Raw genomic sequence first — 27,769 nt, 5'->3', positions numbered from 1 at the left:
GGGAAACCCTTTGCAGCAGCAGTTCTAGAGAACTTCCTTTAACTCATAAGGCCGCCCTGCCCCACCCATCTTTTTAAAAAAATTATTTCTGCTTCATCTAACTTATTCTAGTTGAGCTGTAGTGCAGCTTTAGGACTGCCACCTTAAAGCTTCAACAGAAATCTTAATGTAGGCCTAACATGATAAAAGGAAATGGTACTGGGGGGGGGGATCATGATGTACCGTATATTGAGGGGGGGGGAGAATACTATAAAGAAAGATGTCCTGTGAGGTGTGTAGCCATTTGGTGCCACACTAGCAGACAGTGGCAACGGAATGGAGTAGCCTAATAAAAGGTCAGGGCTAGCTGGAACCCGGAATCAGAGAACTTTGCACTACAGCTTTTTGTTGCAGGTCCTGCTTGGATTTTATATTCTCTGCACATCCTAGGTCCATAGGATATGATATGTGTTAACTTGTTTACTGAATAAAGGTAAAGGTAAAGGGACCCCTGACCATTAGGTCCAGTCGTGACAGACTCTGGGGTTGCGGCGCTCATCTTGCTTTATTGGCCGAGGGAGCTGGCATACAGCTTCCAGGTCATGTGGCCAGCATGACTAAGCCGCTTCTGGCGAACCAGAGCAGTGCACGGAAACGTCGTTTACCTTCCCGCCAGAGTGGTACCTATATATCTACTTGCATTTAGACATGCTTTCGAACTTCTAGGTTGGCAGGAGCAGGGACCGAGCAATGGGAGCTTACCCCGTCGTGGGGATTCAAACTGCCGACCTTCTGATCGGAAAGCCCTAGGCTCTGAGGTTTAACCCACAGCGCCACCCGCGTAGCTACTGGTATCTTTTACAAGTATGTCTCATATCTCCGTAAATCTGTCTGTCCAGTTTTCCTCCTAAGCCAATTTGTCAGCATGTGGGTGGGAAAAGTACCATTGCTGGAAAGCAGGCGGGGAACGGAACCTGCAACATTTCACTCCCACCTACACAAATGCCTCTTCCACTAAGGAATGACGCAAGGGGACAATCACCACTTTCTCCTGCGTTTTAGGAAGGCGCTCGGGTCTTTTGACGCCGGCAGCAATTGCCTTGATCCCAACCCTCTATCCCAACTCTGTTTGCATACCTACAAATCAAATATTTGCATGCCTGGTGTTATTTCACACTAAGGAAAGGGAAAGAAGACTATCATCTGCAGGTCTGGAAGCAAGGGTCTGGATCGTGCATAAATCAAAGTGTTGGTGCTGACCTTTAAAGCCCTAAACGGCCTCAGTCCTGTATACCTGAAGGAGCGTCTCCACCCCCATCGTTCAGCTTGGACGCTGAGGTCCAGCACCGAGGGCCGTCTGGCGGTTCCTTCATTGCAAGAAGCAAAGCTACAGGGAAGCAGACAGAGGGCCTTCTTGGTAGTGGCACCCGCCCTGTGGAACACCCTCCCATCAGATGTCAAGGCAATAAGCAACTATCTGATGTTTAGAAGACATCCCTGTTTAGGGAAGTTTGTAATGTCTAATGCTGTATTGTGTTATTAATATTCGGTTGGGAGCCGCCCAGAGTGCCGGGGAAAACCCAGCCAGATGAGTGGGGTAGAAATAAAAAAATATTATTATTATTATATATTATTATAAATGCAGATTGGAAGGTGAACAATAATTGGCGCATGTACTCTCTGCATGTTCTCTCTGTTGCGAAGGCTTTTTGCCAGCTGTATACAATATCCACCAAAAGAGGCCAGCTGTTAGCATGAGGAGGCTTGGGCCCACACTGGTTTGTGAACAGATCTGCCACTTCCACACTTCAGCTCTCACAGAAAGGGTGGTAGCTAAGGCTTCCTTGGGGCAGCCTTGGGCTGGGAGCTATTACATTCCTTGCCTACCCAGTGAAGTTTTAGCAACAGCCAAGGCCCTCCTACTGTATCCAACAGGCCAAGTGGGTCATAGTAGTAGCAGGTATTTGGGGATATATGAGACACTGACAGGCAGCCTACCTTAGAATGGTACTTACTTTGAACAAGGGGGGCAAAGAGCCTAAAAACCTACTTGTAATACCTGCCTCCTAATCCCAGCAAGGGAGAAAATTAAAGGTATTCAGTGATTCATGTTATACATTATACCAGGCTTCCTCAAACTTGGCCCTTCACATGTTTTGAGACTACAATTCCCATCATCCCTGACCACTGGTCCTGCTAGCTAAGGATCATGGGAGTTGTAGGCCAAAGACATCTGGAGGGCCGAGGTTGAGGAAGCCTGCATTATACAGTATACGTTCAAGCAGCCTACATACTTGTAAGGAATAAGATTCCATTGGGATGTAATTTACAATATGAGAAGCCTGAGCGGCAGGTCCCAGCAGAATGATTGGAGCAACTCTACGGATAGTAGGTCAGCTGGCTTTAAAAGTGCTAGCAGGAGTTGGGAGAGACCCTCATACAACTACAGCAACAGTCTATCTCCTCGTGCGCTGCAAAGAAATTTAAGCAACGAAAGTGGGTGAAGTGACAGAATTCAGCCCTGGTGGGTCAAATCCAGCTGCGCCCTAGAATTAAGCAAGTGTTTCAATCGTGGCTTTATGTACTACATCCCCCAGAATGTCTTTGAACACGCTTGTTTCCATCACCATCTTTTCCAAATCTTTGTGATTAAGAGTGAAAGCGCTAATAGTAAGAACGGAAAGGACCTTCTTCTCAGCAAAGTATAAATATGCCATTTGATCTCCGCCTTGATGAAACTGGTGGGAACACTGAGCTCTTCCTCTTCTGCTGGTTTCTGTCACTGCTCTTCAGCCTTGACTCTCCAGGTGTTACTGGACTAAAACTTCTATCCTCCCCAGTCAGTTTAGCCAGTTATAGGGGTGATGGAAGATGTAGTCCAGAGTTGCCCAAACTTGGGTCTCCAGCAGTTTTTGGACTATGACTCCCATCATCCCTAGCTAGCAAGACCAGTGGTCAGGGATGATGGGACTTTTAGTCCAAAAACAGCTGGAGACCCAAGTTTGGGAAACCCTGATGTACAGTGGTACCTCGGGTTAAGTACTTAATTCGTTCCAGAGGTCCGTTCTTAACCTGAACCTGTTCTTAACCTGAAGCACCACTTTAGCTAATGGGGCCTCCTGCTGCTGCCGTGCCGCTAGAGCACGATTTCTGTTCTCATCCTGAAGCAAAGTTCTTAACCTGAGGTACTATTTCTGGGTTAGCAGAGTCTGTAACCTGAAGCGTATGTAACCTGAAGCATATGTAGCCCAAGGTACCACTGTAGTCCAACATCTGAGGACCCAAGGACTGATGAACACAGTTCTATATGCTGCCTGCACCCTGGCTTTGCTGGAACAGACAAAATCCACTTCTAATTATCTTCACCCAGTCTAATTTTTCCTCAGCACTTAGAGCTCAGCTGAATTTATTAAAAGAGAAGCTAAAAAATGTTCAAGTCTTTAGGGCAAATATCTAGAACCTGGTATCCTCCAGATGCTTTGAACGACAGCTCCAATCAAACCTAGTCAGCACGGCCAACGGTCAAGGATGATGGGCAGTGTAGTCCATCCAGCAACACCTCGGGGGGGGGGGGCGCCACAGGTTCCCACTCCCCTGCTGAAAATCACAATCCAAAACTACCCGGTTGTATGCATATGTCAATAGTATATTGGTTGTCACTTATTGGGCCTGAAGCAAGAAAAAGGTGAAGTCCAGAAAACTTTATTCGCTCACCCCATACCACTGAATATAGGCTCATTCCAAACAATAAAAACCTTGGAGGAATATTTCTTGTTCCTTCCTGCACCACCCTGCTGTGACTATCAACTACTTTTAAATTTTTTTAAGCGGAGTCTTGGTCTATCTCAAACCTCACGTTAAGGGTGGCCAAATTCTGTGCGATTGCCATAAAACTTAGGGAACAAGCTGTGCTATCATAACGATTAAGGTTTTAAATGATAATTTTAGGTTATATGTTAGTGACTTATATATATTTTTAATTGTTGCTATATCTGTATTGTCCCTGTCATACCTAATTGCAAATTCAAATATATCCCTATCGTGTTTTATGACTTCCTTGATATTGTATGTGGGCTGGAACTGGTCTGTGACCAAAATAATAAAATTCAATTCTATCTCGAAGCTGCTAATTATAATTTCACTGCACTTCTCAACGTATGTTTCTGGCTCTTGGTTGTCACCTCCACACCCATGATGGCAGACCTAAATAGAAACAAATAGCTCCACAGATGTGTCCCCTGCAAAATTTTTCTGAAGTCTAATAGCACATGCACTTGCTGCAGAGACAGTTCAGTGCATTACACACTCTGACAATGTCCTTTTGAATACAGGAAATTCTCCATTGATGCTGCCACATTGATCCCATTGGTCTGTTTTAGTTCTGTTTAGCTTCCATGTGTGTCTTGGTAAGTTTTGTTGGGGACTTCATAAAAGGGGGTCCGTGATGAGGCAGGATATTCACTAAAACATACAAATAAAGGAGTCTCTTGCAGGATTCAGGGGTCAGCTTTGAGATACCTTTGTGTAGTTTCATTTTCCTATAATAGGTTTTAGAGCACCACCTTCTGGAGAATGTCAGTGGTTGCATGCTGCAACCACCTGTTTACAGAGCTACCAACTGACAAAACAAGAAGTACTGAAATGTAGAATCTCAGTTCAATTTTCTCTTTTAAAAATCCAAAACAGGTTGGACTCAACCAAGAGAAAGCAACATCAAAAGCCAGCCACTAAGCTGATGCAATCAGCATCCAGAAACTGCATTTTTTAAAAACAGATTTACAATGTAAATCTATGTATCTCTGCCCAGTAGTTAAGTTCACTGACTCCAGTTAAACTCACTTCCAGGTAAGTACTACAGAACTGCAGCCTTAGTCTGCACTGGACTGGGTTGCTTCTAGTTTAAGATAATGTATGGCTTGTACAAAAGAAAACCAAGCCAAGATGAAAAGATAACCCAAAAGGGGAAAGGATCAGGCAGAGAAATAATAGCTCAGGTGAGGCCCTGACAAACACATAGCAAGTCCTGTTTTGGAGGCCTAGGATAGCAATTGAGTCCCTTTAGACCAAGGAAAGGAATAGCAGGAAGACAAGGGGAGCCACTGAGCCACCCTGACCCCTAGGGGCAGAGAACATCACGGGCCAAGCCTTCTCCAAGAAGTTGCAGGATGTGACCTGGTACTTTAGCATAAACTAACAGCTTGCATTAGAGATCATCCTGTTTTTCTCCTCTCCCTTGGGCCTTGCAAGAATTCACCCCACGCATTTTCGTTTGAATGCCGTGAGTCCAGTCAAACAGAAATGAGCAAGGGCTGCAGGTCAGTTGGCAGAGACATGTAGACAAGAGAGACTTGCAGAGAAGTGGCAAAGGTAATGAGATACAGCAATAGCAGGGTGTGGTGAAGATATTGGGCTTAATGTTAAAGCACATGCTAGCGCTAGCACTTTCTCTCCTTTGCCGGTAAGCCAACAGGCTGCTAAAAAGCTCTGTCACAGGGAGAAAAATTAGCTGCCCATTTTATCAGCATGAGGCAGTGATTTGGGGACTTGCTTGCACTTTTCCCTCAGCTGCTTGGAGCTCAACCCACAAGCCCTAAGGAGGAGGAGAGAATCACGGGATAACTGCTTCTCTACTACAGTGGTGCCTCACAAGACAAAAAGAATCCGTTCTGTGATTCTCTTCGTCTAGCGGTTTTTTCGTCTTGCGAAGCAAGCCCATTGACGGATTAGCGGATTAGCGCTATTAGCGGCTTTTAGCGGCTTATCTACTGATCGGATCAGCTGATAAGCGGCTTAGAGGCTTAGAAAAAGGGGGGGGGAACAGCAGGAACTCGCAAGACATTGTCGTCTTGCGAAGCAAGCCCATAGGAAATTCGTTTTGCGAAGCACCTCCAAAACGGAAAACTCTTTCGTCTAGCGAGTTTTCCGTCTTGCGAGGCATTCGTCTTGCGGGGCACCCCTGTACTTATCAAAGTAGTAGTGGATTTGCTGTACTCCTCCCCTGCAAGCAAGGACATAAGGTAGCAAAATGCCACTACTTAATCATTATTTAATGGAAGAGTAGGGTATAACTCTCGCTCTCAGGTGTTAATCTTTTCAGCCTCCTTAATTAGGCCTATAGAACTGAAGTTATTATTATTCTTTATTAAATTTATATACCGCCCTTTACAAACTTTCTAACAAATAATAATAATAATAATAATAATAATAATAATAATAATAATAATAATAATTTATTATTTATACCCCGCCCATCTGGCTGGGTTTCCCCAGCCACTCTGGGCGGCTTCCAAAAGAATATTAAAATACTATGATACATCAAACATTAAAAGCTTCCCTAAACAGGGCTGCCTTCAGATGTCTTCTAAAAGTCTGGTAGTTGTTGTTCTCTTTGACATCTGGTGGGAGGGCGTTCCACAGGGAGGGCGCCACTACCGAGAAGGCCCTCTGCCTGGTTCCCTGTAACTTGGCTTCTCACAGTGAGGGAACCGCCAGAAGGCCCTCGGTGCTGGACCTCAGTGTCCGGGTAGAACGATGGAGGTGGAGACGCTCCTTCAGGTATACTGGACCGAGGCCGTTTAGGGCTTTAAAGGTCAGCACCAACACTTTGAATTGTGCTCGGAAACGTACTGGGAGCCAATTCCTGGATTTACACATAAGTCCTTAGACACATACTGCAATTAGTCCACTGGCAGTGTCTGTAACCTCCTAAATTTTAATAAACTGGATCTAGAGCTTATAAGTACAGCTATATGCACAGCTTCATCTGTCAGTTAATGTCATTAGTTTCCACCATAAGACAAATCCAGGGATAACATTAATCCTCTCCTTTAAATGATGGGGGGGGGGGGAGCGAAGCAAGAAATTCCGAAAATGTGTAGCTGCATTGTGAAAGGAAAAGGTAATAAGGACTCTCCAAGGCCAAGACTCTCCAAGGCATTTATATTTATAGAAAGGGGAATACACATGGTATTAAATATATGTATGTACATACAAATCTGAACTTTTTTAAAAAAGTAACCTTCAATAAAACAAGTTTGGACAGTTAAGAGCCAACTGTCCATGCTAAATCTTGGGGGTTTAATCCACCAGTTTCTTAACTGATTTGATCACAGTCCTTGGACAGCAAACAGCATGTATTTCCCAGGATCAGGGAAGAGCAAACCAAGCACTTTAGAAAGACAGGAACCTGGTTCTGTCCAAGAGTCACTTTGCATCCAAAGCCAGATGTGACCATTTGCTTTATGGGGTGCTGCAGAACACCTCCTTTCAGTAGTCTTGCAACAGAACCGCGGAACATTTTTTGACTCAACGTAGAAGCAAAAAGACCATTTGGTATAATCCTGAGTATCTGCATCATATTTGGGCAGCTCCTGGAACAACTAAAGTCTATCTTCATCTTCTCCTAACTTTGGGGCCTAGATAAATCTTTTGCATGGTAAGCACTGAATTAATATTTTCTAGCAAGGATATTTACCGGAGGAGGGGGGCGATTCCCTTGACCCTCTTCTTGTATAGTTTGTAGGACACCCAGCATGGGGGTAAGAATTTAATTCCCAATTTTGCACAGCAATAAGATATATGCTTCTTTTCTACATGTTGCCTTAATATTACCATCAGCCAAACCAAGTCTTTCCTGGGCAACTAGGCACCCTCTAAGGCTCACCTTTCCTCCAAGTCTCAGGTGACTTAGGAGGTGTCTGATAGTGTGACAACTGGAGTACAGCAGACGTTACAGTCCAAGCGTCCTTGTGGACCAAAAGTAGAAGAATCAGCTAACGTTATTGGTGGTAGTCATACTCCTGCTGAAGGGGGAAACGCTGGACAATTACAGGAGCATCTCGTTGAGAAAGTCACCTTAAAGGAGATCCCATGGCTCTAGGCAGGCTGCTCCATCCCCACACCTGTCCATGCCACATCTGCATGATGACACTTCCAGGAAGCCGTCCGTCGGAGCTCTTTGGTATCACGGGATCAGTGTCGACAATTGCAGTGGAAAGACGAGGGTCGTTTTCCAGCTGGAAGTTACCGGGTTATGGATGAGTCCAGAGGAGCCTGAATCATCTGGAATTTGACACTAACCAGAACACACTTTTTTCCCTTTTGAAACAGCCCTTTTGCTACCTGATGTAGAAAGCCTGGCATCCAAGCAGGCCTGGGAGATTTCACTCCCCACTCTCGCGGAGTCCTCAGCGCTGAAAAGGGCGCCGCACTTTCTTCCGCCGTTTCTGCTTCGAATCTCCTTTCTGGGAGGTACTGTCCACCTTTGATGGAGGGGCAGGAGGGGTTGGCACACTCCCCGGGGATGGCGGTTGGGGTGTGCTGAAAAAGTTCCCGTTCGGCATTTGTCCGTGGTTCCCTTGGAAGATGCGGTTGAAGAAATCCTGCAGTTCTGCAGCTGAAGCAGGGCTGCCGTCTGAAGCAGCTCTTTCGAAGGGGATGGGGAGAGCAGAGGAAAGGGAAGAACAAATGATACCATCAGATCCAGCACTGACTGCCACAGACCAAGAAGCTCGGCTTAACAGTAAAAGCAGGAGGTGGAAGGTACGCTTCGGAGCTCTCAACTATGTCAGAACCCTCTTCACCACATGCAAAAGGTGCCAAATTTCTATATGGTTTCAATGGGAGCAGTTTCAGCACAGGTTATGAGGACTCTAGGGTCATGAATGTGGTCTCTGGGTATTAAATACTCTACATTCAAGTTGCTGTACTAAAGTGTATCAGCCTGTTGAAAAAGGCCAGAACTAGCACTGCTCATACACAGGAGTTGGAGGCAAGTTATCTGGAACACTTTATAACTGTGACTAACCCATAAAGGTAAAGGTAAAGGGACCCCTGACCATTAGGTCCAGTCGTGGCCGACTCTGGGGTTGCGGCGCTCATCTCGCTTTATTGGCCGAGGGAGCTGGCATACAGCTTCCGGGTCATGTGGTCACCATGTCTAAGCCGCTTCTGGCGAACCAGAGCAGCGCATGGAAACGCCGTTTAACTTCCCGCCGGAGCGGTACCTATTTATCTACTTGCACTTTGACGTGCTTTCGAACTGCTAGGTTGGCAGGAGCAGAGACCGAGCAACAGGAGCTCACCCCATCGCAGGGATTCGAACCGCCAACCTTCTGATCGGCAAGTCCTAGGCTCTGTGGTTTAACCCACAGCGCCACCTGCGTCCCGCGTGACTAACCCATAGAAACTGGCAATTGCAATGAAAAATGTGTTCCAAATTTCCAATGAATTTGGGGGCGGGGGGCAGGGAAGTAGTCCTAGACTCACGAGCTGCAGACAGAAAGAAAACTGAACACCTGTTAGCTAAATACTTAGAACTAAGATAAGTTGTTCCCTGCCTGTGCATACAGGCTGTTTTAACACAACCATCACTGGCAAGCCATGTTGTATAAGGACATCAGAACCCAGATCATCTCCATGCAGAAGAGCTCTGATTGTGCCCAGCACTCCCCCGTGTATTTATATAGGAGCTGGACCACTTGTGGCCTCTTGTATGTATGGAGCAGATCCACTCCCCACATTGTACTGAATAGGAATCCTCACTCACAGAATATAGTACACAGGTCTCTGGATGGGGTTCAGAGCCTGGTATCACTTTAAAAGTTAAGGAAGGACTCATCCATGTGCAGACGAGAGGACAGAACATTTTTTAAGGGGAAAGAATAAACAACATCATTCATCACTGACCTCTGCCGTCCTCCTGAGCCCCTTGATCCAAAAGATATGTGATATGGAACACGGTGTGTGTCTGGGGAGATTCCTACTCGCTGACAGCCAGCCCATTCTGCACATTAAAAAGGAAAGAAGTAAACTATGAAATGGTGAGAGGTATTTGCCTCTCAGAGAAAGCAGGAATGCCATTAGAATCCGAGCTCCTGCCTTTAAACAGTAACCGCAATCCCAGCAGCAGCATGATTTATCATTCACAGGGCACCCCATCCAACTATTTAAAAATCCTTCTCAAGGGGTCCTTCTTTGGGGGTCAAAGTTGTCACTGTGTTTTGAAAGAGAGGTGTGTTTGCTTGCAGTAAGCATGCTTGCTGCACAAAACGCAGAGCTGCCCAGATTTAACTTAAGGTTCAAAATCTACCACGCTGAACAGAATAGAAGGTGCCTATAAAGACCTTATCATCTATTCCATGAATGGCAAGTATCCAATGGGAGGAAAGGGGAATACAGTGGTGCCCCGCAAGACGAATGCCTCGCAAGACGGAAAACTTGCTAGACGAAAGAGTTTTCCGTTTTGGAGGTGCTTCGCAAAACAAATTTCCTATGGGCTTGCTTCGCAAGATGACAATGTCTTGCGAGTTCCTGCTGGGTTTTTTTCCTTTCTCCCCTTTTTCTAAGCTGCTAAGCCGCTTATCAGCTGATCCAATCAGCAGATAAGCCGCTAAAAGCACTAATAACGCTAATCCGCTAATCCTTCAATGGGCTTGCTTCGCAAGACGAAAAAACCGCTAGACGAAGAGAATCACAGAACGGATTCTTTTCGTCTTGCGAGGCACCACTGTATAGTTTTAAAAGCCCATTTAACCACCTTCCTTCCACTTCTATTCCCACTTCTCCAGAAGTGTGGAGCCGTTACCTGTGATGTCATAAACCTTTCCATCCATCATGGCAAAATAGGTGATCTTCAGCCCCAGCATACTGGATTCGGCCCAGAAGTCTCCCTCCTCGGCCGCATGAAGCTTGCTACATTCTGCACAGTAGCGAGCATTCAGTGGGTCACGATCCATCTCAAACCGCCTGCAGCAACAAAGAGTTTATCAGAGACCAGAGAGTATGGGGGGGGGTGCGCCTGATTTTCTAGAGTTTGGAACCTTTAAAACTCTCCTCCCCATCCAATGTTTCTTCATTTCAGAGGGGGCTGAGATTCTGTATCCAAAAATGGTTAGAAGAATCAGTAGCCCTAAGAAGAGGGAATGGTAGCTAAGCCATGAATGAGAGCATCACCTCTCCAAGCTGTTGGAAACCTTCCCAGCTGTTTTTCTTATGCTTTAACTTCTCCAGCTACTGTCCACATTCCCAAGCTTTTCAATGGATGCTTAGAACCATTTTTCTTATCAAATAAAAATAGTATACAGTCCCTCTGCCACATGGCTTTGCTGCAGCAATGCCCAGCAAGAATTGAGATACTGCACACTCTGGAAAGCAGACATGCTCTCGCTATCATTGCACCCAGCCTGAAATAATGGTGGGACCATTAAGGAGATAACGGCAGCTGACCACTTACCTGTGCTTCCCCTGACACTTGTTACACATCATTGTATTCATGGCTTCTTTTAGGTCATCCTGAAGCTTAGAAAGGAACTCATTCATGGATTTGGTCAGCTCTGTCTCTGCCATGCGCTTGCTTGAAAAGAGCAACAAGGGAAGTCAGAAGCCAATGGCGGTAGCATCAGTACAAGAAAGAAACCTGGACAATGACAGACTAAGGCTGCGATACTAAGCACTTAAAGCAACAGAACTTTCTTCTAGGTGACAACAACTAGGACCAGGCAGTAAGTAATACAGTGGTACCTCGGGTGACATATGCTTCAAGTTACATACACTTCAGGTTACAGACTCTGCTAACCCAGAAATAGTACCTCGGGTTAAGAACTTTGCTTCAGAATGAGAACAGAAATCGGGCTCCGGCGGCAGCAGGAGGCCCCATTAGCTAAAGTGGCGCTTCAGGTTAAGAACAGTTTCAGGCTAAGAACAGACCTCCAAAACGAATTAAGTTCTTATCCCGAGGTACCACTGTATATTGAGAAGCAGAGTGGCTAATAAGCCTGATCTTTATTCAAGGAACTGAGTACGGAAAGAGGACAAGAGAACGGGTTGCGGCTCATCTTTGCAACAGGGACTCCTTTGCCAAACGGCATTTAGGAATCTTCCGGTTATAGGTTTTTGCTTGGAAGGCTGTTATTACTCAGCGATATGGGAAAATGCACTCTGTACATGCTCCATGACTTGCCTGTCCCAATTATTTATTTCATTCCCCCCGCCACCCGGCCTGAGTTCTGGTACAGTGGTACCACTGTAAGTGCTATATGCTGAAGCAGTATTAGCCCCGCTCTCCCAGCCACTTGTCTAACTTATATGCCACTCTGTCTCTGCATTTACACTGGTGACTTCAAAGCTAGGTACTCCTAAATATAACTGATGCAGATACATTCTGCTTCTCATATTGGGAAATCTTCCAGTGTTTTAAACAAGCAGGAACACTTTCATAACATGTCAAAGCATTATGGGATATACAGGGAACTTGAAAGGAGTTAACTATAGTGTGCTCAGTAAACAAAATGTTCCCCGATGTATTCCCAGATACTCCCTGGCAGTGTAGCATGGGCTTCAGTTAGATCACACAGCAAACACATGATCGTTATTTCAGCCTTGCATTTGATGCAACTCCGCCTAACTCCAAAGATGTGTGTATCCTTTGCTGTATCCAGTTTCTCATGAGGTGACAGGAATGGCTAGGAGTTTAATTTAAATCGTGCTGCTATTCCTGAGAGTGTGTCTGCATCCTCCAACAGAACACACTAGACTCTGGAGGACTCTGTGCCAGACCAAGGTGCAAGGACAATTGCACAAGAATTGACAATAACGTAAGTAAGGCTTTCTCAACCTCGGCCCTCTGGATGTTTTTGGCCTACAACTCCCATGATCCCTAGCTAGCAGGACCAGTGATCAGGGATGATGGGAATTGTAGTCTCAAAATATTTGGAGGGCCGAGGTTGAGGAAGCCTGATATAAATAGACCTGAGACTGTTCCTTGCTAGGTAGCAGGTAACTTCAGATCTTAACAGTTAAAAAAAAAACCTTACCGATTAATCTACTCACAGTTGAAAGATTAGCCTGCTAAACAATTGATTACGTCTATATACAGGGAAAACAGTTGTAAAAAAAGGACACTTCATGTTTTGATGATGCACCTGTATATCAAAGCATGCAACATTTTAGAGGCAGAATCCCCTTTCTGCCTCATATAGTGCAGAGGTGGAAAATGCCTCTTCTAAGACAGTGCCCACCATCCTCATTTTTTACGAAGCCTTATTGTTGCTACTGTTGTTACTTTTAAAAGATCTATTGCCCAATTAACTGGAAGTAACTTTTTTTTTCCTGATTCCACCTTCCACTTGGGTCAACTAAATGAAATCTAGACCTTCCACACCCTTCCCACTGGAGCTATGTTGCAAATCTAAATCTAAGCCTACTTACTCAGAAGCCTGTCTCACAAAACAGTGGCTCTTTCAAGCCAGCATGCTGAAGCCTGGTTTTTAGAGCGCCAAACTTTTCTATAAGAGCTGGGAGTCAAAGCAGTGCAGCAGCTGCTTGGCCTCAGTCAGTACCTCAAACTCCTCTGGGTCTTCTCCTCAGAAGGCCTTTAGGCCAAGAGCACACTCTGCACCCTTATCTCCAGCACTCTTATCTAGTTATAGATAACGCCCTTGCACAATTGCCAGGGGGAGAGGAGTTCGATTTCTTCTTTCTACTAATTTGGATACATTAATTTACTACAATTCACAGAGGATGGGGGGAGTCTAGTGATAATACACTTCTTTCAATTAGATATAGATATATAGATATATAGATATATAGATATATAGATATATAGATATATAGATATATAGATATATAGATATATAGATATATAGATTAGATATAGGGACGCGAGTGGTGCTGTGGGTTAAACCACAGAGCCTAGGACTTGCCGATCAGAAGGTCGGCGGTTCGAATCCCCGCGACAGGGTGAGCTCTCGTTGCTTGGTCCCTGCTCCTGCCAACCTAGCAGTTCAAAAGCACGTCAAAGTGCAAGTAGATGAATAGGTACCACTCCGGCGGGAAGGTAAACAGTGTTTCCATGCGCTGCTCTGGTTCGCCAGAAGTGGCTTGGTCATGCTGGCACATTGTAGAAATGAAAAATCACGGGAGACGAGAGAGGAAACTACGCCGGCTCCCTCGGCCAATAAAGTGAGATGAGCGCCGCAACCCCAGAGTCGGCCACGACTGGACCTAATGGTCAGGGGTCCCTTTATCTTCAATTAGATAAAGGATAAGGTGCCACCACAGTATTGGCCTTTACCTCTAAGGGAGAGCAGAAGCAGAGATCAACACAAGCAGCAGTTAGAGGTACAAGCTAATTTTCAAAACCATTTATCCTGAGCATCTGTATCCAGCTGTGAATACTTGTGCTCCTGTGCATATTAATAGTGTGTTAGAGATGCACTTCCTCCTAAACAACCCCATGATGGGCACTCAGGAGGGCCTGATTGGCTATTTGTAGGAGAGTTAATAATTTAAGGGAACCATACCCCACCTTTCCATTTTCTTTACAGGGCAGCGTTTTGCATACATCTGGAACATTTAAATAACTCTTGGTCACAAGATGAGGCCAATGATCAGGGCCTCATTTGCAATGCATCTTCCTGCCCATTAAATATGGCCTTACTTTGAGAGCAGCACACTCCCAGTCCACAGGTAATGTGGACTCGATTCCAAAACATTGTGGCCAAATGGATTTCAGTCCACTCACATTTCATATTCCTTCCTCCTCTCTGGATTGCTGACAATATCCCAGGCTGCCCGCAGTACCTTGAAGGCCTCTTCTGCTCGTGGATGCTTATTCTTGTCTGGGTGAACCTGTGCAACACCCCACCCCATCCCAAAAACAAACAGAAAGTCAGAAAATGCCTATATTGTGGCATCAATAGCATTTAGTTTTTTCAGCCCATGGGAAAAGCACATCATATACAAGAACGCAGTAATCCTTTTTATTTATATGTATATTTTTAATTTGTATTTTCCCAGAGTTTCAGTACATACATGCATATCCTACATATTTTTATCCATCTATTCCCTTTAGACTTCCCACCCCACCGTGGCTTCCTGTTTTTCCTTTTTATGCTGCATATCCTTAGCCAGGAAATTTCCACCCATTATTGTTCTGTTTGTTAACCTAGTTTGTAATTACTGCTCCATAATAATAATAAATAATAATAATAGTAATTTATTACTTATACCCCGCCTATCTGGCTCGGTTTCCCCAGCCACTCTGGGAGGCTTCCAAAAGGATATTAAGAACACAATAAAACATCAAACATTAAAAACTTCCCTAAACAGGACTGCCTTCAGATGTCTTCTGAAAGTCAGATAGTTGTTTATTTCCTTGACATCTGCTTATATGTCAATTCCTACATGCAGATTTATTTGGTTGCTGTACCTCTTTAGATAATCTATACATAATTCCCATTCCTCCCTCAGCTGTGTTTCTCCCTGACCTCTAATTTTTGTTGTCATGCTGGCCAATTCTATATACTCTGCCAATTTCTTTATTCATTAACTCAGTAATTCTAATAGGGACCTTGTAATGTAAACCGGCATTATCATCCACATATCCCATACAGATCGACAGAATAAGAGTGGCAGAAACTTGAACCAGGACTTCCAATTAATACAGGCATGTTTTCTTAATACTGGCATGTTTTCTGTTCAAAAGCTCAGACTGGAGAGACATGCTTCCTCCAATGTAGCCATACCCAATCATAACAAGGAATGAACGAGATACAACTGCTTTTGATTAAAACCAATCCTTGTCACAAATGAGACCAGCCCCTGTGGTCAGTGAGGCAGATTAGCAGTTCCCAGTGAAGACAGGGCCTGAAGTCTGAGTCCACTCCATGTCTGCCCATGGCCCCACATCAACATTGCACTACTGCAGTTCAGTTGCCCTTTTAACTCATTTTGGGATGGGCGAAAGGGAGCAGATTTGCATCCTTAAAGCTTCAGGCTGGTAATTTTCCAGCCCTAGGAACTAGGCGGAAAGTTTACCACCTGAAGGCATTAAGTCAAGACAGGTTTAACCTGGCTTCCCAGCATACTGCTGCTTGATACCTGGAGCAGAAAAACTAGCAGAGTGATTACTCATCACAATGACCTGGACAAGCAAGCTGCTGACAGTGATCATGCCAGCCTGATAAAAGAAAGGATTAGCAAAACTTTGTCCCTCCAAGTAGCACAGTAATCTTGGAGGCCCTAGAGTGTGCAGCAGGGCATGGTAGATGAGGCAAGAGGAAGCAAGAGGACTGCTAAACCTACAAGCGAGAGACACTGTTGAACAAACTGGCTGGATAATATCCTCTGAACCTCCCCCTCCACACAAACCCACATTAAACTGCTAACTGTGCCAACCAGATGCAGAGGCGGCCTCTGCCTGCACCTTGAAGAAAACCAGCAGTAGCTTTGCAAATCCACGTAGTGAACACAGCGGTATTCGTGAATTGCAAGCACATGCCAACCCAAGGCAGCAGAGAAATATGATGGCACCTTTCTCAAGACACCCAATCGTCTTCCTCCAGCTCAAAAGGAATGTGCTCACCAGTACTGCCAAGTGCCGATAGGCTCTCTTCAGCTCAGCATCCGATGCAGTTGCCTCCAAGCGCAAGACCTGGAAAGGGTTCAGCTCTTCTTCGGGGGTATGTGCCATAGCCAGCAAGCGTGCCACCTCTTCCCCAGGCTGGTATGGCTCAGATCCTCCAGGAGACCCATTATAAGCAGTGTCCCCTGGCTGGCTGGTCCTTAATCCTTTGGGCATCCAAAGGAGGGTTTGCCACTTAAGCAGCAGGCCGGCTGCCCACTTGCAAGTCCTGCTTTCTTTAAAGAGGGCCCAAATTTGGGGCAGGTCAACGGCTGAGAGAATCCAGGCTCCGTGACTGGTGTGGGCCAATCTACCCAAGACACTGAAGAGGGCTGATTTAGAGACCCGCCAGCAGAGTCTCAGGCTACCCAGGAGAAGCATGAGCACCAGAAAGAGTATAGCACATAGCATCTTAAGCAGGCGGTAAGCCACACTAAGCCACGAGCCCAGCCACCACGTCACTTTCCTGCAGCCCAGCCTTGCATGCTGGATCCAAGTCCGCATGCTGGTTCGGATGCTATCCAGATCATGAGCGCTTAAGGAGCAGCACGAGTACAGGAGCTTCCCACCAGCTTCCACACCCTCGCCACACCTGTGGGTGACCTGCACAATCAGGCTGATAAAGAGTTTGAAGCAGGAGACGCAGAAGGAAGCTAAGCCCTCCAGATGTTTGAGCAGCTGGACTTGGACGTCATGGTGCCGCCCACCGTCACTCCTCTTCCTGGCCTGCCTGTGCTTTCCCCCAGATAGTGCAAAACGCCCTTCGCCCTTGGCTGCAGAATGGTGCTTTTGCTGCCGGGCAAACTTCCTTCCACCAGGAGCCCGAGGACAGTCTGGGACCTCCTCCTTGGCCTTGGATGCCGCATCATCTTCAACGTCTTCCTCCTGACCTTGTGGTAACTTGGAAGGGCCTTTCTCCTTGGAGGCCGAAAGCCAGTGCTGGCAAGTGAAACCACACAAGCCATTCCCCTTCTCTGAATAAGTTTCGGAGAGACTGGGAATATCTCCTTGACAATTACAAGAGCCAGCTTCACTGTAGCCAGGAAAGTGCAAGTTGCCGTTATCTTGATCACTCCTTTTCTTCCAAGTGGTTTCGGTTCCTCTAGCACCCTCCTCCTCCTCGCCCCAAATTCCAGCAGACTCTGGAGCTTCCAAAACCAGCCCCTCTTTGCCGGGGCAACCTTCGCAACTGCAGCCCTCTTGGGAGACCTGGCCGGCGGCTAGCAGGTCGCTTCCTGCATCAGCACCGCCTGAGACGGAGCTGCTCTCCTTCGCCATACAAGGGCTGCCAGTACCCGGAACAGTCCTGCCCAAATCAGGGCAAGCTGGCTTGCGTCCAGACAGATCTCCAGTCTCACACCCAGCGTCCTCCATGGCGTTGGGCTTCCAGGGTTACTCTGGCCTCGACGAGCGGTTAAGTTACAGCCATCGTCGATCCCTCCGCCTGCAAAAAAGAATAATAATAGTAACAGGAGAGATTCAAAATCCAGACGAGACTTCTCAAAACCGCAGCACCAACCCGCCCCCCCAACGTCCCCCCACCCCACCCCAACCCCCAATAATGGTTAACAGGAAGCGAGATCCCTACCACCCACATCTAGGACTAGGGTGGGGGCAGAGAAAAGTGGGGGCCGCTCCATGCTTGGGGGGCGCGGGAAAGGACTCAAAACGTGGCCCCCCAAACGAAGGGGGACAGGAGACACGAAAGAAAGCGGGGAGGGCAGAATGGGGGGGGGGAAAGCTTACCTGGTCCTGTTACCCTGGCAACGAGAGGGGGCGCTACTTCCCCCTCCTCCTGCCCCCTCAATCCCTCTCTCCGCGAGCCTCCACTTCCGCCCGCCTATGTGTGACATCTCGTTACCCGCCTTCTGCGTCCGGGTCAAGTGCGTGGGTGGGTAAGGGGGCGGGGCGCGTGGTAGCGTCATCGCCCGTCCCGGCCGCGGCGTTCGTTTTCTTAAAGGGCCCGAGCGCAAAATTCCGCTCAGCGCCGTCTTGCGGCAGCGCCTCCCTCCGACTCTTCCCGGATCAGAGTGAGGCGAGTTCGCCTGGCGCGGTTGCCTCGGACCGGTCAGGGGGCGGGAGGTGCTTGGGCCGCCGGTCGGCTGGCTGGCTGGCTTCTCTAATGGCAAAGGTGATTCAGCCTTATCCCGGGCGCGCAAACTTCGTGCTCGTCGGATCGGCTCTGTTTTATTTTCTAGGAGCCACCAGATCCCTGCCAGCCACGCCCAGATCCAGAAGAGATCCAGTTAAGAGTGAAAGAACAACTGTGCCTCTGAGCACATTATGAGTCTAGGAATTTGTTTCACGCGCAAAAGTCCGCGCCTGGATGGGTTTCTTCACTCTACATGGCAAATTTAAAGGGGGGGGGGAGGATATTCTTCTTGTTGCTGTTTAGCAGCTGGGTGTCAGAAACCATTCCCAATCTTTTAATAAGTCACACCAGGCTTCAACCAGTCGATCTAGCTTCTGCTTACCCCTGATTTTTTTAAAATCTTGTTTGCATTGGTCTGCCTCGAGAGACTTGCCAGGGCGGTGTGTATGGAGGTTCTTGGCTAGCCAGACTTTTAAAATATTTATATTTTACTAAGGTGATGTGATTTCAGTTAAAATAAATAAAGTGATACAGGGGGAAGAAAAGAAGGAAGTGACAGGGAGAAAAACAACAGCAAAGATACGTATAGAATGTATATGCCAAAAAAAGCAATATACAGTATTCTTGAATAAATTGGTATAGTGTTATTGTCCTAGTGCTTGTGTAAATGTTAATAGCCTACTACATTTTGTATACTCATTCCAAGTGTTATCATATTTTTCCTTACAGAATCAGTGGCTGTAAGCAGTCCGTTCATAAATTGCCAGTGATGTCATATCATCAGTCCATTGATTGAAGGGTATCATATCTTTATTTTTCCAATTCCTCAATATCAATCTCTTGGCCACCATCAGAACACGGAAAATCCATTTCCGTTGTCCCATTGATAATTTCCATACTGCAGGTTTATAGTTCAATAAAACATTCTCCGCTGAAATATTTAACTTTTTTCTGCACAGTCAGCCCTTTCTTCCAAAACTTGTTAAGTAAAGAACACTGTACAGTGGTGCCTCGCAAGACGAAAAGAATCCGTTCTGTGATTCTCTTCGTCTAGCGGTTTTTTCGTCTTGCGAAGCAAGCTCATTGACGGATTAGCGCTATTAGCGGCTTTTAGCGGCTTATCAGCTTATCGGATCAGCTGATAAGCGGCTTAGTGGCTTAGAAAAAGGGGGGAAAGGAAAAAAACCCGCAGGAACTCGCAAGACATTTTCGTCTTGCGAAGCAAGCCCATAGGAGATTCGTTTTGCGAAGCACCTCCAAAACGGAAAACTCTTTCGTCTAGCGAGTTTTCCGTCTTGCGAGGCATTCGTCTTGCGGGGCACCACTGTACAAACGTGTTTCAGAGAGGCATTGTTCTGGGTTACCCAGATGACAAGACCCCTCCCCCCTTCTCAGCCTTGCTGATGTGATCTGAAGAAAAGCAGAGCAATATATTTGGAACCACCTTGAATTTATCTGCCATCTCCAATACAGTACAGCAAGAAATCAATAGTGCTTGCTTCTGAACAAGCATACATACACTGGATCTAGCTGCAAGTTTTATTTCAGTCTCGTCAGTGCTGAATGAGTTAAAAGTAGAAGTGACCAAGACTCAACTGTCAGAACCATGCACTTAATCCTAGGAGGACAGTAGTGAGGGCAAAACACTGCAAAGGGTATAGGCATTTTTTAGACAGGGAAACCTCCAGATAATACTAAAGCAGAATAGGTCACTGGGTCAGCATTTAAAGTACTGCTGAATGAGCTGACCTTCCTTGCCAAATATAGTGGTTCCATGACAAATGGATCAATGTGGAAAGAGTTCCCTGAGGGTAGAAGTTTGAATGCCACTGTGATAAATCAAAGCGAAGCATTTTTAAAATTAAGACCTGAAAAGCCTGAGGTATTGGATCAAAACGTGAGTTACTAAATCAATGTTCCCTGCAAGACATAGCTCCATTGTTAGCAAGATAATTTCCATTTTGTGGATTGAAACAAGTGGGCTTCAGTCTGCAAAATCTTGTGCTGCAATAAATCTGTTTGTCTTTAGGGTGCCGCAAGACTCCTTTTCGATTTCATGATAAGAAAGGCATTCACTGATAGTGATCAGAAGTTTAAAATGGAGCAGACAAAGTCCCTGAAGCAAAGCAATAGGAAGCATTGTAATGTTTTTTGCTTTTATAGCACACCATTTGAAATATGATTTGAGTGGCGCTGTGGTCTAAACCACTGAGCCTAGTGAGCTCCCGTTGCTCTGTCCCAGCTCCTGCCAACCTAGCAGTTCGAAAGCACGTCAAAGTGCAAGTAGATAAATAGGTACCACTCCAGCGGGAAAGTAAACGGCGTTTCCGTGCACTGCTCTGGTTTTCTCAGAAGTGGCTTAGTTATGCTGGCCACATGACCCGGAAAGCTGTCTGCGGACAAACGCCAGCTCCCTCGGCCAGTAAAGTGAGATGAGCGCTGCAACCCCAGAGTCATTCGTGACTGGACTTAACTGTCAGGGGTCCTTTACCTTTACCTTTATACATCTATAGCTACCCCCGTTTTCATGATTTGGACTTTACAGTGGATGAAGAAATGGAGACTCCCAAGATTAAAATACAGAACTAGGCAGGGCAATTCTATAGCCTCAAAACTAGAGTGGTACTTTTGCTACCTGAAGATCAGCACAACTTACAGTAACCATGTCTATTCAAGAAGTCTTCTTGAATTTAATAGGGCTAACTCTTAGGTAAATGGAGTTAGGATTGCAGTATGCTGTACTTGCCCAGCAGAAAAATTGAGAAGGAAAACACCACAACAAAAAGCAGAGAATGGGAACATGCTTCCGCAGGCTTCCAAAACTCATGCAAAGGCCTGGGCTGCAAGAGTTCTCTCCTGACTATATACTGAGGTCATCTAACAAAGCCATGCAAAGATTGGTTATGGAACTCCCTTCCCCTGGATATGTGCCCAGAACCTGAATATCAACTGGAAGCACTTGAGAATATTTTCATTTGGGCTGGCTTTTACCCAAGCCTGAGTCCTAAAAGACCATGCAGTCTTCCGAGGGAAATTGGTGCTTCAGGAAAAACATTATCTCATTCAAAGCTGCAAATGCACTGTAAAGGGTTTTCAAATCAAGTTCCAGTTTTCACCAGCAGAGGACAATTCATCCCCTTTCAACTCCCCTCTCTCACAAGTGGCAACAGCTGGTAGATATGCATTGTTGCAAAGGAAATTGGCGTGGGCATGTCCTGGCTGGCATCGTGGCATCTGGGGAATGAGTTGGACCTGTAACCTGAGGAAGCACAAACTCACTGAGAATGCAGATCCAGTGATTTGGGAGTCTGTGGGAGCAGCTTGGAAATTTGGCTGCCTTCGTAGAGCAAGGAACAATATTTTCCGCTCTTTTGGACACAAAATCTTCCCTACTACATTTCTGCTTGGGGTTTCATTAGATTCAGCCAGGTGTGTTTCCTCAATCCCCCAGACAACCCGCTTCCTTCCACATGTTGGAGTTTCACAGCAGAATCTAGGACATAGCTGGATTAATTATTAGTTGGAATAAGCTATAGAATTGGGTCCTTACTCTAACTAAACTATCTAAGGATACTTGACATAGCAGGTGGGTAGCATAAGACTACACTTCCCAAGAAGAAGGTACCATACATGAAAAGTGTTTAACAGTATACTCAGTATATTAAAAAAGGTAAAAGTAAAGGACCCCAGGACAGTTAAGTTCAGTCAAAGGCGACTATCGGGTTGCAGCGCTCATCTTGCTTTCAGGCCAAGGAAGCTGGCATTTGTCCACAGACAGCTTTCTGGGCCATGTGGACAGCATGACTAAACCGCTTCTGGTGCAGCGGAACACTGTGACGGAAAGCAGAGCGCACAGAAACGCTATTTACCTTCCCGCCACAGTGGTATCTATTTATCTACTTGCATTGGCGTGCTTTCAAACTGCTAGGTTGGCAGAAGCTGGGACACAGCAACGGGAGCTCATCCCGTCGCAGGGATTTGAACCACCAACCTTCTGATCGGCAAGCCCAAGAGGCTTAGTAGTTTAGACCACAGTGCCACCCGCTCCCCTTTGTCAGCATAGTAAACACATGCAATATACCGGTAGTCATACACATACCCATTCAGTTCAATGTGACTTCTAGTTAAGAGGGCATAAGATTGCAGCCTAAAACATTGCTAATCTTATGATTTAACAGAGTAATCCTAGCTATGTCTACTCAGAAGTAAATCTGATTGAATTTAATGAGACTTTCTCTCAGGTAAGTAGGATTAGGTTTGCAGCCTTAGCCTAAAATCAGAATGGCAGAGACCGGGCTGATTGGAAAATTATTTTGGAGGAAGCGGACTTGCTTATGTAAACATAAGATGGATGAATTTCTGGCCAGTTACTGATTTGAGAATGGCAGTGAAATGTACCAAGAACTTGGGTTGCAGAAGGACATCACAGTTTCTTAACTATAAATGTGTCCTTTCCACATTTTGGAAGAGGAACACACCACAAGTCCAGATTCTGATGCAATGGCAAACCAGTCTTACTGTGCCCATGTGTATTTCTTCAAGGTGGCAGGAAAATAGAGGAGGAGTGAAAAGGAAGTGAGTTTTGCTCTGAATACCCGCTTGCTCATTCACGCTAAACTGTGGTTTGGCTTAGCACTACATGGGAACTGGGCCACTGAGAAACTCAGCCTTTGGGGGGAAACTAGAGGATGGCAAATCATGATCAGATCTCTCTTTACATTTTTTGTAAAAAGATGCCACAATTTGGTCTGTTGACAGCAGTGCTGGGGCGATTCAAGCTCGCAGCCTATATTTCTGATGAAAAATGAACACACACAAACCAGATTTAGGGAATACTTTTATGTCCCATAAATTTAGTCAGGTGTGGTGTGCTGGGTCGCACACACACAGCCACCCAGAAACAACTTGATCATCATCCAAGCCTGGCTCCCTTGTTTAATATGTTGTGGCGGTCCATTTCCCCTTTGCAGATGGTGTGTAGAACCCCTTTTACATGTGGTTCAGAAGCTGAGCTACAGTTATGAAGACTTGTTAGAACCTAGAAGTGAGGAAGTTTCTACTTAGGCATGACTTTTGTCCACCCCCCAATATATATATATATAATGATGATGGGTTTTTAACCAAGTGAAATGCTCAAGGCTATACACGAAGTTAAAGGGACGCGGGTGGCGCTGTGGGTAAAACCTCAGTGCCTAGGACTTGCCGATCGCATGGTCGGCAGTTCGAATCCCTGCGGCGGGGTGAGCTCCCGTCTTTCGGTCCCAGCTCCTGCCCACCTAGCAGTTCGAAAGCACCCCTAAGTGCAAGTAGATAAATAGGTACTGCTTTATAGCGGGAAGGTAAACGGCATTTCCGTGTGCTGCGCTGGTGCTGGCTCGTCAGAGCAGCTTCGTCACGCTGGCCACGTGACCCGGAAGTGTCTTCGGACAGCGCTGGCCCCCGGCCTCTTAAGCGAGATGAGCACGCAACCCCAGAGTCGGACACGACTGGCCTGTACGGGCAGGGGTACCTTTACCTTTACCTATACATGAAGTTAGCAGCCAAGTTCCACCAAATGCCAAACTTTGCCCAGATCCAACAGCCGTAGAATCCACATGCCTTTATTCAGGTTTTGGACTTCTGATTATAGACAGGGGGGAAAGCCCACAGTGATTGCTTCTAAACCCACTCCTCTGCCCTGACCCACTAAACCCCATTCTCTCCGATCTGCGGATTAAAAAAAAAAAAAAAGGTTATCCTGCTCCCATTCTCCCTTCTTTGTGATGACTCAATAGACTCCTCTTTCTTCTCCCCCAGAGCGCTGGCAAGAACTCAAAGCCCTCTGGCTCCCAGCCTCCTCTCCATTCTAACCCACCAGCAGCAAACAGAACAGTAGCAGGGAGCTGGTCATGGGTGACCCAGCCACTCCTCCCAGGATCATGCGCCTAGTATTACGAGTACCGGGCCCTATGGGCCTTGGGTGCTGAGAGTTGCCTCCGACACAAAGCCTCCTCTGTTTGCTCCAGCCAGGGCCTGAGAGAATCCAGTGTGCCTCCGAGGAAGGCGGGGGCAGAGGGCACATTGTTTGGAGACTTGCAGGAGATCGCAACATTTGGACATTATTACCCATCTCCCAAGGGGGTAGGGGAAGCAATGCCCTGCCAATGAAAAATCAGCACCAAAGAGGCCCTGATTCTGTCTGCGGTAGAGGAAAAAACAGAGAAACTTGTGGCACCTTAAAGATCAACACATTTATTACGGACTCGAATCCGCAAGAAGCTCATGCCCTAATAACTATGTTAATCTTGCAGATGCTGATCAGAAGATTCTTTGTCGGTTTTGCCGCAAAAGATTAATATGGCTGCTGTCCCCTGTGGAAATTAAAAGAATGAGGCCTTGGTGGTTTAGGGGAGACTCTGTAAGAGTCTGGAGCGCCTAAAGGGAATGAGAGACTCAAGAAACTCAATATGGAGGTCGGATGGCCGAAGTATTGGGAAATTTTGGAACAGGATGGAGATAAGTTGAAATTACAAAGTCATGAGAAATTGAAACATAAAGTACAAAATTGGTTTCAGTATCATCAAATAATGGAGTTTTTCAAACAGGACAGGAAAATTGGCTTTCAGATGGAAAAATCAAAACTAGAGACTGAATTGTTAGAACCCAATACTAAGAATTTATCCAGAATGTATAACTTGTTGCTGAAATGGAATACACAGGATGAAACAGTCAAATCGGTTATGATTAAGTGGGCACAGGATGTTGGTCATAACATTATGTCAGCTGACTGGGAATGGTTATGGAACACCGGTATTAAATTCACGGCATGTAATGCCTTAAAGGAAAACATTATGAAAATGGTCTATAGGTGGTACATGACCCCAGTCAAGCTGGCAAAAATTTATCATTTGCCCGATAACAAATGTTGGAAATGTAAAGAGACTGAAGGTACCTTCTATCACCTTTGGTGGACATGCCCGAAGATTAAGGCTTTCTGGGAAATGATCTATAATGAAATGAAAAAGGTACTTAAATGTACTTTTCCCAAAAAACCAGAGGCCTTTCTCTTGGGCATCGTCGGCCAATTGGTGTCAAAGAGGTATAGAACTTTCTTTATGTACGCTACAACAGCAGCAAGAATACTTATCGCAAAGTATTGGAAGACACAAGATCTACCCACTCTGGAAGAATGGCAGATGAAAGTGATGGACTATATGACATTGGCCGAGATGACAGGCAGAATCCGTGACCAAGGAAAAGAGACGGTGGAAGAAGAATGGAGAAAATTCAAAAGTTATCTTAAGGACTATTATAAACTTAATGAATGTTAAAGTGTTGTGGTTCTCAGAAACAAAGGGATACAGTGATATAAGGTCAGAATATAGAGATGACTAAGATGACAGAGGTTGGAAAGTAATAATTGGGAGTTGCTATAAAATTATGGACATTGGGATGCAGAAAGGGGGGGTATGGGGAAGTCCTAGAAAAGAGGTTTATGAAAATATGCTATGAAATTATACATGTTTGTCTTTTTAAGTGTTTGTTTGTTTTTTAAAATTTTGTAAAACCAATAAAAATTTTATAAAAAAAATAATAAAGGGAATGAGAGACTAGTAGATCAGCGTGACTGGAAGCTGATAAGGAAAGCAGCAAAGATTAGTGATTGGAGGTGGTGTTGTGGTACACAAAGTGGTTCAGCCTCTACCTTTTATTGGGAGAAAGCTGTGCAACTCAGAAGCACCCTACTCTCACCAGAGCAATTCCATACTGAAAAGCATCCTTTACTTTTTTGGGTTCTTTGCTCTAAGGCTTCCTCTTTTGTCCAGTCAGATTCCCTTTCCATTCAACATGAGACCAACTTGGGAGCCACTTTTGAGAAGTTTTCTGGGCATGGCTTTGAAAGGAGAACAGAGAAAACAGGAGACTGGTACAGGGGTGAATCAAATTTATATACTATGGGAGCTCTGGCTTGGAAGAAATGAACTTTCCAAAGACCTGAATATATTTTTTTTTACTCATTTCTTTATTGCTTTGATGTTGGGATACTTCAAAGGCAACTCTCCAACCCAAGCTTCTGTTGGCTTCTGCCTATATTCTGTACAATACCCAGAATTGGACTGGATCCTAATGCTCTGCTCCACAAATTTCCCCAAAGAGCAAAAAGTCCCATGGACAGTATGACTGGCTTAGTTTCCTTGGATATGAGCACTCCGGCGACTTCTGATGTCTTTGTATTCTTTGCTTTATTCACAAATATACAAGCATAGCCTGCTGGAAGCAAGACTCTCCAGAGGGTAACCATGTTAGTCTGTTGCAGCAAAAACAACCAAGAGTAGATTATTTGTTGTTTCTGGATGCAAACAGACTCCTACCGGCAGCAACCAAAATGCAGATAAGTGTCTCAGGTTCCCAGAGAGTTTGTTTTAGCTCCCCAAGGCTGCAACAGCTTAAACTCTTTGCTCTCAGCCAGTCAAAGGATGACACTGTCTCTAAATCAGTGTCCTTGAACCATAGGCTGTTGGACTACATCTCCCATCTCTCTTGACCGTTGGCTAAGCTGGCTCTGGATGATGGGAGCTGTAATCTAACAACATTGGGCGGCCTAAGGTTGAAGAACACTGGTCTAAGCCGTGGCCCTTTCCCCTTCTACTTGGTGCACAAGTGTCACGTTTCCAAAACATCTTGGGTATTGCATCCCAATGACTGGAGGGAGATTTCCAGCTATCAAGGAACATTACTGTTATTTTCCTAAAGCCTATGGGCACACAAAGATTGCTTCAAGGCAGTCACCAAGACAGCCCCAACACCTGTAACTTTGCCGTACAAGGGGGTTCCTGCTTTGCCTTGGCAGGACTCAACTGCATTGAGCCTGGCTCAACCAAGGATGAGAAAATCTTGCTGGCAGGTGACATGAGGCCACTGGCAGCATCTCAGAGGCTGCAGCAATATTACCAGTCTCTCTCTCTCTCTCCTCCCTAGTCTTGGAAGGAATCAGAGAGGAGAGAAACAACCTCCCAAAAAGACATATGGACCAACAGTTGGGTATTCTTTCCTGGCCGGGTGGGTGAGCTTCTGATCACTGATGGTCAGGACAGGAAGAAGCCAAGCCTCCACTACTCATTACGTTCCTCCTGCAGTGACAAAGAGAAGGGGCTGATGCTAATTCAAAATGTTCTGTTGTTGAGACCATCTGCTCTTGTCCTCCCTAGTTGTCACTGTTGAAAAGGGCAACGCTGTACTGATAGCAGGATCTGGGGCATTCAAAAGGAGGTGGGGCTTACTTGAATTCAAATAGCAGAGCCAGCGAATAGGACCCT

The 27,769-nt window shown here is 45.8% G+C and overlaps 1 protein-coding gene and 1 long non-coding RNA gene across 2 annotated transcripts; both read right to left on the bottom strand.

Annotated features, from left to right (window-relative positions):
- Positions 1–3,665: 3,665 nt before the first annotated feature.
- Positions 3,666–6,151, bottom strand: LOC308580271. The gene is made up of 2 exons (XR_014004770.1): positions 5,934–6,151; positions 3,666–5,609 (listed from the first exon to the last, which is right to left on the bottom strand). It is a non-coding gene; the product is annotated as an uncharacterized lncRNA (long non-coding RNA).
- A 750-nt stretch (positions 6,152–6,901) lies between these two features.
- Positions 6,902–18,286, bottom strand: DNAJC14 (DnaJ heat shock protein family (Hsp40) member C14). The gene is made up of 7 exons (XM_081181341.1): positions 18,128–18,286; positions 16,343–17,825; positions 14,501–14,607; positions 11,213–11,332; positions 10,565–10,725; positions 9,667–9,763; positions 6,902–8,403 (listed from the first exon to the last, which is right to left on the bottom strand). The coding sequence occupies exons 2-7, from the start codon at positions 17,753–17,755 to the stop codon at positions 8,166–8,168; spliced, it is 2,136 nt and encodes a 711-aa protein (XP_081037467.1). The 5' UTR covers positions 17,756–17,825; positions 18,128–18,286; the 3' UTR covers positions 6,902–8,165.
- Between the last annotated feature and the right edge of the window lie 9,483 nt (positions 18,287–27,769).

The sequence above is a fragment of the Podarcis bocagei genome (genome assembly GCF_964188305.1).
Source record: "Podarcis bocagei genome assembly, chromosome: 2".
In the NCBI taxonomy this organism is placed as follows: domain Eukaryota; kingdom Metazoa; phylum Chordata; class Lepidosauria; order Squamata; family Lacertidae; genus Podarcis; species Podarcis bocagei.
Note: the sequence above shows the minus strand (reverse complement) of the source record. Positions and strands in the feature narration are given on the sequence as shown.

What these genes read in the sequence shown, in the direction of transcription:
- DNAJC14 (XM_081181341.1), bottom strand. Translation starts at nt 17,755, where the DNA reads ATGGAGGACGCTGGGTGTGAGACTGGAGATCTGTCTGGACGCAAGCCA. An exon ending in AGGAGGAAGGAATATGAAAT is followed by an intron (nt 11,333 to 14,500) that starts GTGAGTGGACTG and finishes GCTCTTTTCAAG; the next exon opens with CAAGCGCATGGCAGAGACAG. An exon ending in GGCTCAGGAGGACGGCAGAG is followed by an intron (nt 8,404 to 9,666) that starts GTCAGTGATGAA and finishes CCCCTTCGAAAG; the next exon opens with AGCTGCTTCAGACGGCAGCC.